This window comes from Diaphorina citri, unplaced genomic scaffold, assembly GCF_000475195.1.
Source record: "Diaphorina citri unplaced genomic scaffold, Diaci psyllid genome assembly version 1.1 scaffold1931, whole genome shotgun sequence".
NCBI lineage: Eukaryota > Metazoa > Arthropoda > Insecta > Hemiptera > Psyllidae > Diaphorina > Diaphorina citri.
Window position 1 is genome coordinate 52,429 of NW_007379357.1, and position 18,945 is coordinate 71,373.

General features: G+C 39.7%; 2 protein-coding genes across 2 annotated transcripts in view; both read right to left on the minus strand.

The window, feature by feature from the left end:
* Window positions 1-566: 566 nt before the first annotated feature.
* Window positions 567-10,673, minus strand: LOC103517697 (integrator complex subunit 13-like). The gene is made up of 9 exons (XM_008482741.3): window positions 10,446-10,673; window positions 8,513-8,768; window positions 7,804-7,941; window positions 5,643-5,765; window positions 4,811-5,083; window positions 3,334-3,477; window positions 2,287-2,441; window positions 1,337-1,494; window positions 567-780 (listed from the first exon to the last, which is right to left on the minus strand). Exons 2-9 carry the CDS (start codon window positions 8,745-8,747, stop codon window positions 585-587), a joined length of 1,422 nt encoding a protein of 473 aa, XP_008480963.1. The 5' UTR covers window positions 8,748-8,768; window positions 10,446-10,673; the 3' UTR covers window positions 567-584.
* A 1,186-nt stretch (window positions 10,674-11,859) lies between these two features.
* LOC103517691 (glucose-induced degradation protein 4 homolog) overlaps window positions 11,860-18,945 on the minus strand; it is a gene marked incomplete at its 5' end in the record, with an annotated part of 11,324 nt that continues 4,238 nt past the window's right edge. Inside the window, 3 exons of the mRNA XM_008482736.2 lie at window positions 11,860-12,137; window positions 12,621-12,853; window positions 13,095-13,269. Of these exons, the coding sequence (XP_008480958.1) occupies window positions 12,074-12,137; window positions 12,621-12,853; window positions 13,095-13,269 (472 nt within the window). The remainder of the gene's footprint in view (window positions 12,138-12,620; window positions 12,854-13,094; window positions 13,270-18,945) is intronic.

Here is an 18,945-nt window from a genome sequence, read left to right on the forward strand (position 1 = left end):
GGACGAACCTCGAGAAATGTACGGCTCGGCCGCTATTCAATACTTTAGTTTTGAAAAATCTCCAAAATGTTCGCTCATCTCAGGACTTTAGTTTTCGGCCCAAGTCAACCAAACTTTACAGGGAGATTCTTTATAAAATGTGAATGAAAAGTCTCCTTGGGACGAACCTCGAGAAATGTACGGCTCGGCCGCTATTCAAGACTTTAGTTTTGAAAAATCTCCAAAATGTTCGCTCATCTCAGGACTTTAGTTTTCGGCCCAAGTCAACCAAACTTTACAGGGAGATTCTTTAAAAAATAAGAATGAAAATCTCCTTGGGACGAACCTCGAGAAATGTACGGCTCGGCCGCTATTCAAGACTTTAGTTTTGAAAAATCTCCAAAATGTTCGCTCATCTCAGGACTTTAGTTTTCGGCCCAAGTCAACCAAACTTTACAGGGAGATTCTTTAAAAAATATAAATGAAAAGTCTCTTTGGGACGAACCTCGAGAAATGTACGGCTCGGCCGCTATTCAAGACTTTAGTTTTGAAAAAGCTCAGTTTTCGGCAGAAGTCAACCAAACTTTGCACTTGAATAGTTTTACTTACTCTAATTCCCGGAGAGCTTGGTTCAGATCCACCTTGATGTGTTTATCCTCACTTGAATTTGAGGAGGAAGCAGTGTGTGTTTTGTTCTTAAAATCGAGCAAGGTCTGAAGAAGCTTGGCATGGTTGTCGCTCCGATTGTTCAACTTGACGAGGTGCTCCAATTCGTTCCACATCTGACGATATTGTTCGTCCCTGGCGAGGCAAAAAGGTGAAAGAAATCAATAGAGGACCAAAGGAAAGAAGGACGGATATGAGGAGGGCATTGGCGGAGAAGGAAATCACAGTAAAACAGGCACAAATAGAACAGTTGCGCTTACTTAGGTGAGCTTTCGAAGTCAAAGAGCAGAAAAAATGAGGAAGAAGGGAATTTTTCTTTTCCTTTTACGACTTCTAGATCCGGAGATAAATCGATTTAAAAAATCGCTTACTTAGGTGAGGTTTCTAAGTCAAAGAGCAGAAAAAATGAGGAAGAAGGGAATTTTTCTTTTCCTTTTACGACTTCTAGATCCGGAGATAAATCGATTTAAAAAATACCAGTAAATCTTCCACTCTGCATGACGTCACAGCATACGCTCCCGTACGCGATGACATCACATCAACTGTCCCGAGCAAAGCTCCCTTCTACACTAATGTGTCTGTTCGTGAACTCTGACGTCACAGCATACGCTCACGTACGCGATGACATCACATCAACTGTCCCGAGCAAAGCTCCCTTCTACACTAATGTGTCTGTTCGTCTTTTACTTACCTCTTGGGTCCTTTGCCTCGCGTTCCCGAGTTGTTAGGTAACAGGGGTTCATGCTTGGCCTCGAGAGCTACAAGATTGAATATACATTGGTTACACTGAATCAAGGCACCGTCCGAAATTTCTTCCTTCTGCACCAGGGTGAGAAGAGGCTCAAAGAGCTGAAAGAAGAAAAAAGTATTATTTATAAGAGGTACACCTACCTACCTGTTTATTATTAGGTATAAACGTATAAATATAGGTGGATGATATCGTTAGGGGCCAGTATAGGGTTTGTTGTTCAAGTTTACTTTTCATCTTGTCATTAAGTTTGAAAATTCCCTTTACTCCCGCAGCCTAAACAAGGTCTTACCTCTTGGGTCCTTTGCCTTGGGTGTGTTTCTTGTACTGATTAGCGAACAAATAAGTAAGTAATAAATAAAAATAAACGCCTGCTTACCTGTTTGTTATTATAAATATAGGTGGATGATATAGTCAGAGGCCAGTATAGGGTTTGTCGTTCCAGTTTACTTTTCATCTTGTCATTTAACTTCTCGCCAGGGGGCACTCGTCTTATTTATAAGAAGTACACCTACCTACCTGTTTATTATTATAAATTTATAAATATAGGTGGATAATATAGTTAGAGGCCAGTATAGGGTTTGTCGTTCCAGTTTACTTTTCATCTTGTCATTAACCGTCGTATGTATGAAAGCCAAAGTTAAACTTTAGTTTAACTTAAGACGAACAATGTTGCCAATTTCATGTCATTTCTTGAGATAACTGGCTAGTTTTCATGAAATTTGGCAAGATTTTCATTTCAAGTTAAACTAAAGTTTATCTTTAGACTTCATACATACGGCGGTAAGTTTGAAAATTCCCTTTACTCCCGCAGCCTAAACAAGGTCGTGTGTTTCTTGTACTGATTGGCGAGCAAATAAGTAAGTAATAAATAAAAATAAACACCTGCTTACCTGTTTGTTATTATAAATATAGGTAGATGATATAGTCAGAGGCCAGTATAGGGTTTGTCGTTCCAGTTTACTTTTCATCTTGTCATTTAACTTCTCGCCAGGGGGCACTCGTCTCCCTGCCATCAACTTGTTACTTCTCATTAGAATACCAAAGTCTGGAACAGAAACAAAAGAATAGAATAGAATACACCTCAATTACACTCCTAGGATGAGACTGAAAAGTCCTTTATCCCCGCAATCTAAACAAGGTCTTAATAAGGTAAGGGAAAGGATAGGTAAAGTCAGGTCCAGAAGAAAGCTCAGTAGTCAGTAAGCCAGCCTAGTTAGCTTGGAGGGTAACGCGCCAGCCTTGTAAGCGCAAGGTCGTGGGTTCAATTTTTAACCGGAGCGAATTTTATCCCAAACAGATAAGGTTCGTTCTCGGAAAGGCTGCTTTTCTCCTATCCTGTCCTCCTTCCTCTTCCGTTTCGGGACGAAAAAACTTCAGCAGTTATTACAGTTCTTTCAATCAATATCAAACCTCTTAAAATTAAGCCATTACATGGAACCCGCAATCATTTAGAGTAGAATATATCCTGCTCGAATAATACTAAAAAGTCCCTTTACCACAGCACTCTAAACAAGGTCTCGTGTATTTTATGGATTTAATAACATAGGTAATACAATAAATGTTTACAGCAGAAGACCATTTATGATTTATTTGGTTCCTACCTGTTATTCTATAGTCGGTTACTCGGCCGCCATATCCTTCACTAATGGAGGGGGGATCCTCCAGTATGGACGCAGTTACAGTTCTTTCAATCAATATCAAACCTCTTAAAATTAAGCCATTACATGGAACCCGCAATCATTTAGAGTAGAATATATCCTGCTCGAATAATACTAAAAAGTCCCTTTACCGCAGCACTCTAAACAAGGTCTCGTGTATTTTATGGATTTAATAACATAGTACAATAAATGTTTACAGCAGAAAATGTTTACAGCAATAAAAAATGTTTACAGCAAATGTTTACAGCAGAAGACATTTACGATTTATTTGGTTCCTACCTGTTATTCTATAGTCGGTTACTCGGCCGCCATATCCTTCACTAATGGAGGGGGGATCCTCCAGTATGGAGCGACCAGTGGATAGGGTATGCATGAATATGTCACCTCCATGGGATGTGAGGATGTGGGAGATCACTTTACCACCTGTTGAAGAGAAGAGAATATGTTTTTTTTATTTTTTTTTTATAGAATAGAATATATAGAATATTTTATTAATCCTTTATGCATAAAAAGAAAACATCATTAGAAACACCATCAACACATTAGGGCTTCTAGCTTCTAGTGTTTATGTTTAAGCTTCTAGTCTTGTAAGAGAATATGGTTGATTGATTTCAAATGCTAGAAATTGACTGTTAGGTCATTTTTCTTCTTGCATCCCAATATTTTCCGGAAATATCTTGTGTATTTAGTAGGTCTGAGCACACTAAGAGATGGTCAGCGTTCATTTCTGCTTGTTGGGGACACAGAGGGGAATCCTTACATCCCATTCTGTGGAGGTGTTGAGCAAGGCAATTATGTCAATTATTTAAAGTCAATATTTAAGGGTATTTGAGTGGCATTTTCGAGTGTATGGCCGCCATACACGCCCTACATGGACGCTACGCCACTGCCTGGAACCTCGATTATTTCAACTAATTGGGACCGAGGGTAGTTGGAGGTGAAATAATGGAAGTTGAAAAATCGAGGTTTATTCTCAATGCATCACTGAAGTGCAACGTTGAGCGTGGTTATTATCCGAACAGGTGACTATGACCATCAGGGCAATCGTGTGCTGCTGGCTTTTTCTGGCCCCACTGGGTGAGGTTAATGTGAGTAGCAGTAGGGGGATAGGTTGACGCCGCGCCGAATGAAAGGTAAAACCCCCATCATTGAAGACCTTGAAATATGCTGTGACATCAAACCCCTTTCAAAAAGGGGTCGTCTTCTTCGTCTTTTCCCACTCAAGTGGGGTCGACATTTCGTGTTTTCCAAGCTGCTCAGTTCTTGGCGGGGCTGCAAATCCAAGTTTTAGAAGGAGCTGTAACAAATGAGGTCTGATTATGCCAAAATCAAAGAAAGAATGAGGACAGGATAGGGAGAAGACCGTTCCAAGGAGGAACCTCATCTATTTGGGATAAAATTCGCACAGGGTGGGTATCAAACCCACGACCTAGCGCTCATAAGAAGCTATCTTCCTAGCTAACTAGGCTGACTTAGTTTAAGTTGAACTTTTCAGACAATCATATTACTTAATCTAAGATTTCAAGAGTTTAACTTAAAAAGGAATTTTAATTGTGTTGAGCATAAATGCTTGTCACAAATGTCGTTCCCTGCTTAATGCACTACACTAAATTTTATAACTTGACTTGGACTCGAACCACTAACCTCCAGATCCGAAGTCCACGGCACTAACCACTACACCACTGAGGTTGGTTTCAAGAGTTTAACTTTAAATAACTTTAAACCCTCATTGTTGTCCTGGACATTAGACACTTACCCGTGGATAGGACAGGAGAAAATGGGGTCTCCTGATATTGCATATTATACAGGGCGGTCGCATGTTTCGCGCTACACGGGAATACATTGATGATCACCAGGTGACAAAAGTGAACGGGGAACAGGTGTTCAGACTCGGTGGCCAGTTTGTTCATGTTTTGAAGCTCGGTGTGAAAAGTGGCTTTGAGCTTTTCCACGGCGCCTACATCTGCACAGCTAGTGACACATATGATGCGACAGCGATTGAGGATTTTGCTCGTTGATTCGCCACCACCTAGGAGAAATTGAAGGAACAATCATTATTAGGTCCGGATTGTCTGGCTAGGGGACGTTAAACAGAGAGTAGACTAGTGTCTAGCTGTGGGACTATAAACAGGGAGGAGAACAACTAACCCTAACCAGCCTAGCTAGCTGGCAGTTTTCAAAGGGTTCTCTCTGCTTTTAAAGGACAAGCACAAGTTCTCACGAACATTATTAGGTCTGGATTGTCTGGCTAGAGGACGTTAAACAGAGAGTAGACTAGTGTCTAGCTGTGGGACTATAAACAGAGAGAACAACTAACCCTAACCAGCCTAGCTAGCTGGCAGTTTTCAAAGGGTTCTCTCTGCTTTTAAAGGACAAGCACAAGTTCTCACGATGGCAAGTGTCAAGACACTCGCCCGATAATCAGGAGGGTGTGGGTTCAATCCCAACCAAAGTAGGTATAGAATTTTATCCTCAACAACACTGTTTGATAATTTGACTACAATAAAAGTAGTAGGTAGTCTACTGCTGAGGGACTTTTTAGACTGTTTGAGCAGTTTAAACACTATTATTTTACCATACCATCTTACCTCCAACACTGGTGTTGTGTTTGCTTGGGGTGTTGGGATCTTGCTTGAGCTTTTCACTCTGAAGGCTTGTAGGTTCACACATGGCTTCCAAAGCAGAACATAGGCCATACATCATGGAACACTCTGAAAGGTAAAAAGTCAGAAAAGTTCAATAATGGAATACCTATAAGAAAGATGACTATGAGACATTAATGGATTGGGCGATGAATCTTGAAATCTGATTGGTTAAAAAAAAAGTCAATCAGATCACTTAATCCAAGAGTTTAACTTAATCAAACTCACTTTGTGGATCCAGTCAATAATGTAACAAATAAATAGTATTTACTTAAATGTTCCAAGATTTTTTCCATGGAGCTTCTTGGGCTAACTTTTACCTGCATTTTGTCTAGGTGGATGGGAGCCAATGGAAGTCAAGGAGTAGAGTCCCCTTGCAAACACAGGGATGATACGCGAGTTGAACGGTTCAACCCGGGGAGAACGAGCAGAGCGGACCAAGTCCGAAATCGACTTTTTGAGTAGGTGTTGTTGTTTGGCTGGGGGACGTTAAACAGGGAGTAGACCAGCTTAGTATATCGTTGAAAAGAGCGCGAAAAGATCATTATTAATATTATCATTATTTTTTCAATTGGTTGGTGACTTCACATTAAATTTGGTTTCTGGTGAGTTCATGTAAATTTCCGATACCATTTCAGAAGAAATACGAGGAGGTAGACCGTATCGTATACACCTTCGAACTACTGGTCTAGTATCCAGCTACATATAAAGCTACCTAGATCATTAATTTGCATTCCCAACATTGTTTCAGAAAGAGTACGAGGGGGTGGACACAGTGGTTCAATATTTAAGCAAGGAATGGTGGACCAAGGCCGGCCGGAAGCACAAGCAGAAGAATCCGCCACTCAGTAAGGCCATATTCAATAGGACCCACATTCCCGCCATGTGAACTCGTCTTTAGCGGGTTCAATTCCCACCCGGGGCAGATTTTATCCTGATAACGGATGTTCGTTCTCAGAACGGTTGGCTTTCTCCTCGGACATTGATCGGACGGACAAAGAAAGGAATTCTCTCTTCAATTTCGGGACGTTAAGATCTAGCAGTTACAGTTCCCTCTATCTACCTTTTTTTAACTCTACAGAATCAGTGGACAAAATGAGGCATTAGCAGAAAACAAAATGAATCTATAGAATGAGTGCTAATATAAAATGAAAACTTCGATTATGAAAAACATCAAAAAGTACGTACGTTTTATATAATTTATATTTTATGTTACTTTTCGGAGAATTAAATCGAGAATGAGAATTACTACTAGAGGTACGACGATGAGTAATGTATATTTTGCATTATAGTACAGAAAAAATAGAAAGTTCCTAATACTTTAGGCTCGGGCCCATACTTCTCAGTTTAAATTGAATCTAAAGGATTCATAATTTCACACTCACATTCACTCAGATAGCTCATGAGGGATATGTGAATCCCGTGAATTCAAAGGATTGATCAATCACAATTGAAGAGATTATTGCAAATATTTCAACGATTTCACACTCACATTCACTCAGATAGCTCATGAGGGATATGTGAATCCCGTGAATTCAAAGGATTGATCAATCACAATTGAAGAGATTTCATTTTGCAAGATTGCAACCTAAGATCAAGAGGATGAATAATGAAACAGACTAAATAGAGGACCTACATTTTGAGACTCCTACGAATTCTTTCGGGTAAAATTCCATACCTCGGCCAGAATTAAACCCACGCTCTCCTGATAACCAGGCGAGCGTCTTGACCACACCACTGAGGCAGATAGAGATGCTGAATTGGGAATAGTACATCCTTTGGATAAAAAGTTTGAACTTAGAAGTGTGGACCCGCGCATTATTCGAAGCAAATCTACATTGAGAAGAATGAATTCAGAGTGGAACAGGGATTATTAAAGAGGATATAAAGAGGGAGGGGGGGGAAAAGATAGATAGACATTAAATATTAATGAATTGGGCCATGAATCTTGAAATCTGATTGGTTAAAAAAAAGTAAATCAGATCACTTAATCCAAGAGTTTAACTTAATTAAACTCACTTTGTGGATCCAGTCATTAATGTAGCAAATAAATAGTATTTAAATATTCCAAGATTTTTTCCATGGAGCTTCTTGGGCTAACTTTTACCTGCATTTTGTCTAGGTGGATGGGAGCCAATGGAAGTCAAGGAGTACATACAGTGCACCAAGTTTTGCTCCTCCTGATTCCATGTGTTGAGAGATTGTGCCTGTACATCACTCAGAATTACTCGGATCAGCTTACGATCTGTAAAGGAAAAGAAACAAAAAAACACACACACACACACACACACACACACACACACACACACACACACACACACACACACACACTGTGAATGAGATGGAAAAAAAATCTCACACTTGATTTTTTTTTTATATACAAATACCTACCTAACTAAAAATTAGTTGGTGTTGTTAGGACAGTATCATATCAAAATACATCTGTGCCCTGAATCACCAAAGTATGGAAAAGTATTTACAATTCCATATTTCGATATGATTTGTTTAAATTCAAAATTCTGCTTTTCCATTGGCTATTACACTTGTAAGATACTTTTCCATACTTTGGTGATTTAGGGCACAGGTAGGTACATTTAACACTCAACTTACAAATCACTGATCACTGCATTAGAAGTAGGTACATAAACAAGGACCTCTGCAGTCTTACTGAGTGCTCCCAGAGGGGACTGATTGCTCAATAAAAAAGGTAGGTACCAAACCAAGGAGGCATAAATTTGAGAATCATTAATTTAAAAGAAGGAGGAGGAGGAGGAGAGAAGAGAGAAGAGGAGGAGTAAGAGGAGAAAAACACATACCTGGAAATATGTCCCAAACTATCCGACAGTACTCAAACACTGCCTCTATGGTTGATGTCCACAATGATTTGCAAATGGGTGCAATGGGAATAAATCCAGGACCTCTTGATTTGTCGGCAGGATCCAATTCAATTGGGTAGTCACTGGATATGCCAAAGTATGGAGAGTGGTCAAGAACAAATACTGTTTTGTGATTGGCTGGGTACAGCTTGTGGATTAACGTGGAAGATGACATCACTCTGTTGATTGAGAGACCCTGTAATTGAATGAACAAAGTGAGGTACCTAGGTACCTAAGTAAGTAACTGTTTATTTGTGACAGCTCCTTTTTTTTAGCAATCTTCCATTGATGTGGCTTCTGAACTAGTACCTGGGTTTTACATTAAAATTTCCTGTTCAATTTATTTGTTGGTCTATTTGTTTCACCAAAATTTTTTTACAGTTTGTCTGATTTTGATTTTCTGCAAAAAGTTATGTTTAACACTTTGAGTGCCACGTCGCACGTATAAGTGCTACAGTGATCCTAATTTTTTTTACATGCCGCACTTATAAGTGAGACACCCTGAATAGAGGACCTACATTTTGAGACTCCTACGAATTCTTTCGGGTAAAATTCCATACCTCGGCCAGAATTAAACCCACGCTCTCCTGACAACCAGGCGAGCGTCTTGACCACACCACCGAGGCAGATAGAGATGCTGAATTGGGAATAGTACATCCTTTGGATAAAAAGTTTGAACTTAGAAGTGTGGACCCGGGCATTATTCGAAGCAAATCTACGTTGAGAAGAATGAATTCAGAGTGGAACAGGGATTATTAAAGAGGAGATAAAGAGGGAGGGGGAGAAAAAGATAGAGAGGAAAGGAATAAAAATGGAAAGAGAAAAATAGTAACGGAGGAAAGGCAAGGAGGAGAAAGCGAGAACCATTCAAAAAGTCAAATAGAATTGAATTGAAAGAAATGAAGAAGGAAATAAAAAACCAAATGAAATTCCACTTCCAATCTAACTTGTTCCACCCTGATTGAAAATGAAAAGATGAAGTAAAATGAAATGAAAACTGAAATATTAAAAAATAAAAATCACAATGAGTTCTTAAAATATTTAGGTATTAATTCTTTTGTAACTGAATAAAAACTACCCAAAAACTCAAGTTATAGGAGTTGGGAGAAAAAAAATCTCTTTACCATGAAAAATTACCTATAATAAAAAAATGAAATAAAAAATGAAAAAATCTAAGACTTTTGAATGTCTGACGAGTTATCTGAGAATTTTGAATATCAGAGTTATAGAAAAAGTTGACGTTAAAAATGTCGCACACCATGTGTGCAACATGCAATAAAAATAGGGAATCAGTCTAAAATTAGTACCGATTTTAAAAAAAGTGCATCGTCACACACATACGTGCGATGAGATTTTACAAAAAGTGCATGTCGCACAAATAAGTGCGCCGTTGGGCCCCTGGGTAAATTCTTCAAAATATGGCTTGGCACTCAAAGTGGTACTTTATTATTTCTGGTTTTTCTATTAGGCTTTCCCATTTGTTTCCCTTTTCCTTCGGATTTGATCAGATTTGACTTACCTACACGGCGTACCATTTCCAAATTGACAGACCGACCATTGAGTAGGAAATGAATCAGACAGGATGACGGCCTCGAGTTGACTTCCACAGGCGTTACCCTATGCATACACGTAACGCTATGCATCTCAGCTAGCGTATTGCGAGGTGTACACCAGCGTAGTGTGATCGTATCGTAGGATTGGCCAGGCTTGGGTGAGCGTATTTGAGCGATATCGGCCAGGTACTTCAACATAGGTATAAAGGAAATCTAATAATTAAATTTTGAGGCTGAGTTGGCCTTTGAGGGCCCAAAAGTACTCCTTTTCTAAGAGATTTCTACAGTACAGTGAAGAGTGTTCAGAGTAAAATACTTACCTAATGCTCCAATGAATATCCTCTCAGGACCTCAGGTAGTAGTTTCCTATCTGGGCATTCCTATCTTTCAACTCCTAGTTCCCAGTTGATTCCATGTTGACATGCTTTTTATTGGGGCCATATAACACAGAATCAGTTAGATCACCAAATCACTACCTCAGAAAACTTAGAAAAGATCTTAATTTAACGTCATAGAACATTAGATATTTTTTCCACAACTTTTTTTTTTTTTTTTTCGTAAAAAATAAAAAAAATTTCAAGTTAATTTTGAAAAAAATTTTCAGTAAAAATTATTTCAAGTTTTTGAAATTTCGCGCCATTTGCTGGGCTTGCCGGGTGAAATAACGCCTTGAAAATATTATTTGATTACGCAATGTGCTAAGCAAAAAGGAACAAGTCCGCTAGATGGGGAGAGAGCCTTTTTCTATCACTATGGTAATAAAAAGTTAACAAACAACAAACAAGTCTTCATTGTAGGGTAGGTACTTTCCTTACTTACCTATCTGCCTACTGACAGTCTACCCAAAGGTTTCACTTACCTCGGTACCTACATAATCATCGTTCCGTAAAACGTTTGTAAAGTTTAGAATAAATTGGGTGTCCTTTACAGAAAGTTGTAGGATTAGGTGCCTACGATTTTCAATCATTCCTTTAGCTGTCCATAGTTACCTCAGCTACCTGTTAAGAGGACAACTCTCAGGAACAAGATGACGTCTCATCACACCATTCCACCGGGAAAGATCGTGATAGTAGGTAAGTTCCTAAATAAATTTATTGGGTGTCAGGGTCGTACTTAAGCCTCCCCCCCCTTCGACAAAATCCCGGATATGGCCCTATTGAGTGTCCTTTGCAGAATAAGTTAGGTACATACCTCGATTTCCTAGTGTTTCCCTACCTACTCCTTGATTTTTTCCAGGTGATCCTGGCGTAGGAAAAACGGCCTTTACCCAAATGCTTCTGTCAGATGGACGGAAGTTTCCCACCAATTACAACATGGTAAGACTTAGGGGAACAAGGGGCAAAACGGTACCCCACCCTTTTTAGGAGCTTTTACAGATGACAGGCACTAGTAGGTAAGTATAGACCTAAAGGACATGTAGCTAGAAGAGATTGAGTCTCAAGCCGGAGGTGCAGAGGGTTCGAAGCCCAACCTGGACGGAAATTTTCCCCACGTAACCTTTCCGTTCCTGGATAAAGTAAAGGGACTGCGGGAGGGACTTTTCAGTCTCATCCTAGCAGTATAAATGAGGTATATAATAATCTATTCCAGGGGTTCCTAAACTTTTTCAACGAGTTTTTTCAATTGCGAAGGCGCCGCGGCCCTTTTACTGTATTTTACGTGACTCAACCTCACCCGCGAAAGATTTCCAAGGGGCCTCGCGGCCCTCTCGGGGGCCGCGGACCCAAGGCAAAACCGTATTTGTTGAAGATGCAAAATTTTCTAAAAAAAATTAATAAAAACTTCATTTTCTCCCTCCTTTCTATACAAAAAGGTACATTTAAAAACCAGTCTCTTTTATGATACATCCTATAGGTTGTCTATACATACTTTGGTCACACCCTGTGTTTATCCTTCTTTCAACCAAAGGGAGAGAGAGAGATGGGAGTGAGGGAGAGGGGTAAGCACATCACCTGAACTCGTAGATTTGAAGACTGTGATCAGGGACATGGCATAGCGTGAGGGATTGAAACCTGAAATGTAACAAAACAAGAGAAAATTCAATAAGTTTTTATTTATTTTTGTCAGCCTTTTTACCTTAGAGGGTAGGGTGTCTGCCTTGTAAGTGCTAGGTCATTGGTTTGATTCCTGCTTGGGGCGGATTTTATCCTGAATGGATAAGATTCTTTCATAGAATGACTGGCTTTCTCCTATTCTATCTTCCTTCTCTCTTCACTTTCGGAGAAATAAGACCTTAGCAGTTGCAGTTCCCTCTATCAAACCTCTTGAGAGAGAGAGAAAAAAAATTTACTTTACTATGTACTTTACTTCACTATGTAATCTTTCATGTAATTGTAATATTTTTACGTTTGAAAGAATAAAAAAAAAAAAAAAAAAAAAAAATCCCAAAAAAAAAGGAAAATAAGACCTTAACAGTTGCAGTTCCCTCTATCAAACCTCTTGAGAGAGAGAAAAAAAGAAAAAAAAAATCTCAGCAAGGTTCCCTTTTCCCTTACCATTCAGAGCTCCTGTGAAAATAGTAACCCTCAATAGTGGCTGCTGACTTCTGAAAGCAAATGTAGTAGAAGCCAGCAAATGAGGCCCCGTTGATGTCTTTGATTGTGTGATCTGGCACAAGGAAGTGTTCTTTCCACCTCATAAACACAAAGTCTGTGTCCTTCAGGGAGTCATAGTCAAAACTATCAGAGTTAAAAGTTTTGGAGTAATCGTAAAATGAGGAGAATTTACCCTGAAACAAAGAGATAAGTTTCATGTTAGACCATTACATTTAATACTTTTTTTTTTTTAATCAAGCCATTTTTTTCTTACACTATTAAATGGTATGCATTTAGGTAAGTAGGTAGTATCTACATAGGTAGGTAAATCTTTTTTTTTTTTTTTTTTTTTTTATAAAAAAGATGAATTTACGTAGACATTTTGACTTTCAATCTACCGAGTACCTACCTATCCCCCTTTTTTTTTTAACTTACCCAATGCTTCCTATCCACATCTTCATCAGCATCCCACTTCCTCGTCAAAAATGGATACTTTTTGCTGATGATTTCACCATCAAAGAAAGTTGTCAGAGTGGGGTACTCTTCTGTCAAGCCTTTAATTTTCAGATAGCCACAGAGGTATGAATTTTCCTCATCTACATGCTGCAATCAATCAAGCGGATATGCTGGAGAATTATGATTGGTAAAGGACCAAGAATACACTCTAATAGATTGAGTTATAATCCAAATACCTGTACCAGAGTCATAGGTTGCTTGCTATTACATCTCATACACTTATTCATCCAGTAAAAAAAAAAAAAAAAAAAAAAAAAAAAAAAAAAAAAGTTTTTACCAAATTTTTTTTTTTTTCTAACTTTTATTAAAAAAAGGTAGATGAATGGATACCTAGGTAGGTATATAATAGTTGGGTACCTACTAACCTACTCATTACAGCATTTCATGATACAATGGATAGGTGATAATTAGCCATGTGCTTGTACATACTACATATGTAGGTAGGTATTCCTATAATGTTGATTAGGTAAGTAACTAAGTACAATGCATTTACCACTATTTATTATTAGGTACTAACAATAGTTATTAAAACTTAGACCTTTGACCTCACTTCGTATTATAGTATTACGAGTTGCGTAGGTACTTACGTTATTTATGTAGTAGGTACTTTTGTTTCGTTTACCTACCTATACTTACCATCAATCAGTACCTACATTCGCAATAAAATGCTAGGTTAAATTGATTTCTTCCTCTTCCTCTTCCTCTCCTTCTTTTTTGTCTTACCTTCTTCACGTTCCTCTTTCTTCTTCTTCTCTTCCTCATTCTCCTCCTCCTTCTTCTCCTACTCCTTCTTCTTATTTTTGTTCCTCTTCTCCTCCTCCTTCTTATTCTTCTTCCTCTTCTCCTCCTCCTTCTTTTATGCCTTCTTTTCCTTTTCCCTTCATCATTTCCTTCATCTTGTTTTCAGTAGCCGGAACTTACCCCACAGGAATCTCATGGGACCTTGGACTCATGTTCTTCTGGGACTCATTTGGTGTCATCTCCTCGTTACCATCAGCGGCCAAGTTATATCCATCGATGTAGACTCCGCGGACGTTACTGGAAAGTAAGTTGAATGTCACTGTACAAGTTGTTTAACTGTTTAGGAGATTTGACGAAGATGTTACCCTCCATTCGGAGACAGGCTACCCCTCAACTCACATTAACCTCACCCAACCTGAGTGGGGCCAGGAAAAGAAAGCAGCAAACGATTTCTCAGATGGTCAGCCATCCGCGAACCACTGCTGATCAGTGAGAAGGTTTCCCGTAACCTGCGGAACCCAACAGGTGGTCCGCGAACCACTGTTGGTCCCTGAGAAGATTTCAAGTGGTTTGCGGAGCTCAACAGATGGTCCGCAAACCACTGCTGGTCTGTGACAAGGATTCCCGTGGTTTGCAGAGCATCTTACCTTGAGAATCTTGGCTTTTGATTCCTCCCATAGCGGACTGTTTTTGTATTGTTTTGTACTTGTACAAATCTTATGGTACCTGAGATCACAGAGCTTATGGTACCTGAGGACCGTTTTGTTCCCTTTTCTTCCATATTGTCCCCAGTTGGTCACCCTCATGGCGTTGTGTCGATGGCAAATGTGTACGAGACAGCAAGTTCCTTGTGTCCAACCCATATCAGGCGTTGACCATATGTCGCCTCACTTGTGGACAGTATGGATCCCTCTGGCCCAAACCTACCGGACAAGTTTTTATAGGGTAAGGTATTGTGTCCTTATTTGTGAACAAAATGAGTCCCAAGGGCCAAAAGCCATAGGTACGACGCATTTTGGGATGTTTTTCATTTCCATCCCTTCCCTCTGACAGTCTTTTCTGGATGTTTTGGAAATGTTTCAAAACGTTTTTTTTTTTGGTACCAGCCACTACTAGCGAAAAGATCATTTTATCTAAGATACCGTTTTTGATCTTCTATAGTGGGCTTTTGAATGGAAACACTGATGATATCTTAGAGTTTCAAAGATTCAAATGCCAGCCTAGTTAGCTTAGTTCGTGGCGCGTCTGCCTTGTAAGCGCTAGGCCGCGGGTTCGATTCCCACCCGGGGCGGATTTTATCCTGATGGGATAATGTTCGTTCTCGGAACGGCTGGCTTTCCTCCTATCCTGTCATCCTTCTCTCTTCGATTTCGGGACGATAACACCCTAGCAGTTACAGTTCCCTCTGTCAAACCTCTTTAAAAAAAAAAAAAAAAAAAAGATTCAAAGTTCTGCCCTGTGATTAAGAGACCACCGTTTTTGAGATTAACATATAGATGAAGATACCACGCACGGGTGAAGTGAACTGTCACGTTTCAAAATGGGCATCGCCGGACGACCTTGTTAGTCAAGGGCTGTCTTAGGTGACTCCCACACAAAAGTACTTGTCCGACTAACTCGAGCCTGCTCGCACTCTATCGACAGGGCTCGCCGGTTAAAAAATTTTAACACACACACCAAGCAAACGAAACATTACAAACGAACAAAAATTATCGAGTTATATTTACTTTTCATATTATGAGCAGTTGGCACGTTTGATTTCTATTTTCATTTTTTACTTAAGTCTAACTGGTTCAACGCCTTTTTTTTAGTGTTTTAAGCGTAAAGGCGTTGAACATGTGCGTTTTTCAGTGCTAGCGAGGATGCTACCGGGGACAAGTAGTTGGTGCCCTGGACTTCAATTACTTGTGAAACAAGCACCAAGTCATATGATGCGTAAATTCTGGTTACCAGGCAAGCCTCTAAGTCACATTATCCCATAACAGGGTAAAACCCGAGACGTTAGCAATATATAATGAAGCGTTAGTTGGACCATGTGGCTCAAAGGTCAGACTGGCATATGGGCCTAGTTGCCATGCCCCGTCTATTAAAGGGTGTTGTCGCTGTAGACGATACCTAGTACGTGGACACTTGCGTCTTTGTTGATGGTAATAATTGATTCGTCTAAAATAGAAGCACGAGACTTTAGGTGACTTGAACCCTCGAATTAGTCCTTTTTCTAAAAAGGAGATGTCTTTATTATATCTATATATATGTTATCCTTTGCTGCAAGGTTGCCCAGCGCGGTCTGAATAGTTCTTTTTTTTTATAATTACCTATTCTCTGCTGTTTATGTGATTTTTTTGTAATGTGATGTGTCTAATGTTATAATATTCACTTTATATATTGTATTTGAATACTATTTTTATTTTCTCTATCTTATTATGTCTATTACTTAATTTTATTATTATTATTATTAATGCCTCTTTATGTTGTAACTTATTAAAACTCTTGGTCACATCTTTAGGTTAACTTTTTGTCTCCCTTCTTTACATTTTTTTATATCTATAATTTATGCTGTCTATCACGAGTTATATATATATATATAACCTTATTATTTAATAATATATTATAATTCTTTATTATATTAATATATGAGAAAAATCGTGCAGGAAGAAATACATAATGCTATCATGTATATTCTTCCAATGATTCCGCTGCCGATACACTAAACCGAAGCCTACAGCGGACAACCAGACCAGGACAGGACAGGGGGTATCTTCTCGAATAGGTTTGATCAACTGCGACATATCGATGTTCGTATATTCTCCAGAAAAATGGTCCTGTCGTGTTTCACACCACGTTTACAAATCTAATTGTGATAAAGTCGAGCTAATAAATCTGGCCAAATCGCAGTGGATACGCAAGTCGATGCGCTCGTTCCGGTTATTTACCACCCCGAACTTCGAATTTGTAATATAACCCTCTTTCCGCTCTTGGCCCGAGATTAGAAATTGAAATTTAGTAATGTACTTTCCGCATTTTAGTTTTTTAGTTTAGTTCTCTTATTATTATTTGCTTATAATTTGTTAATCATCCAATGTAAAATCCCATGACTAAAAGAGATTAGTGCTAGCTTATTTGATGCCCGATTTTTTAAGGGCCCCCGCCCGGGTCGACAAAAGAAGGGAAGGATCGAGGCAGAAAAGGAGGAAAAAGAGAACTCGGAAGAGGAGGAAGAGAAGGAACAAGAGGAAGAGGAGAGGACAAGAAAGCGAGTAGGGAGGAGGAGTAAGATAATTAAAAATTGCCTAGGGATCTGAAGAAAAATGGAAGGGAGAAAGAGGGAGAAGGATGGAAAACTAGGACAGGAACGACCAGAAAAGCATAGGAGTAAAATAGAAGGAGGAAAAAGCTGGGAAAAAGGAGGGGAACGGAAAGGGAGACAGAGAAGTTAAGAGGAGAAAAAGTAAAAGGTGAGGTGAAGGGCAAGAGAATTGAAAGAAGAGGAAGAAGCAAGGACGAAGAAGAGAAGGACAGCAAAGTGGCAACGGAAGAGAAGGAGGGAGGAGGAAGAGGAGAGGAGGAGAAGGAGGAGGAGGAGGAAGAGAGGAGGAGGGAAGGAAGAGGAGGAGGAGATGAAATAAAAATTTCCTGCTAAATTAAAAGGTTCTTAACACACCTCTCGTGTAAAGTTAAAAGACGAAAGAGCAGCGTGGAGTTCGAAAAAGGTGCCTCTTAAGGTCCTTAAGAGAAGTCATTAAGTAACCAGCAAAAGACACCTTTCGATGAGTGAGAAACCTCTTCGAGAAACCAAGGTTCTTTCTCTAAGACAGTCGCCCGCATAGGAAGTGCCTTTCGATCCCTTTAAGAAGGGGAAGGAGAAACGCTCAAGAAACAGACTGTGGGGAAAGCTGAGAAACTTTGCTTTAGATCGTTGAACTAATACTACTAAGTTAACTAACTCATCAAGACATCCCTAATCGAAGGGGCAAGTCTTTAGAGTGCTCGGCTTACGCGAGGTAGCGGTGACGAGGATATAGAAAACTAAACCCTTTCAAAAAAGAAGAGGGCAAAACTTTAACTCTTTAAAAATAAGGGGAAACACTTTTAAGATGCTTTCGGTGTCGGGTTAAGAGCAAAACACAAAAAGTTAACTTTTAAAGTTTGGTACTAAGTTATACTACAGTAAGGGATAAACCGAGACGGATCTCTTATGTTTATAACATGTTTCGAAAGGTCACTTATCCCGTAATTATAATTCACTTATTTATAATTGTCTCCTCTCTGACTTGCTGTCTCTTGTTAAATAATCATTCTTCTGCTCCTCTCCTCCTAAGACTTTTCAAACTATCTCCCTCTCATATCTTGGACGACGTCCGCACGAATAGCAGGCTGGTTCCTGTCGTGGCGTTCTGTCCTATGCCTCTTTCGGGTTGATGCCTTGTTGCTGGAAGTCAGATAAGCTTCGGCGCTGAGTTGTAGGCCGCCTAGCTTGGGCGCTGGATCGCGAATGTTCCGTCTGGCGCGATGGGAGGTTTTCGATTGTCCGGACCGGTCCTATAATGGCAAATGCCTTGGAGGTAAGTCACCAGGTTGAAGGGTGCCAGTTTGACATGGGGAGTATGGTCTAGGTCCGATTCAAAGGAGGAGTAGGCGCGTTTTCGACTCCTTGGTGGAACTAAGTCAACTCCTTGTTCCTCGTGAGCCGTGGCTGTTGCGAATTAGTCAGCAAACTGCTTGTTCACCCACTACCGAAGCTACATCGACACTTTTCATCAGGACTCGCAGGTATAGTGACACACTAAACCAGAGAACTTATGGTAAACTGCTCCCAGCTTGCGACACCAAACCCGAACCCCAAACCTCTCTGTCTCCCTCTTAGTACTTGATTAGAGTTGAGTGCTTCAGTGTTGAGAGGGGCTGCGCTTTTCCAACCCTGTAAGGCATTTAAGTTATATGTCGAATCGGGTAGAAAGTAGAACGGGAAGTTGTTGATTCGGAGTTTCACCCGAAAAGACACATGCTTCTCAATAATGCCTCAGGTAAC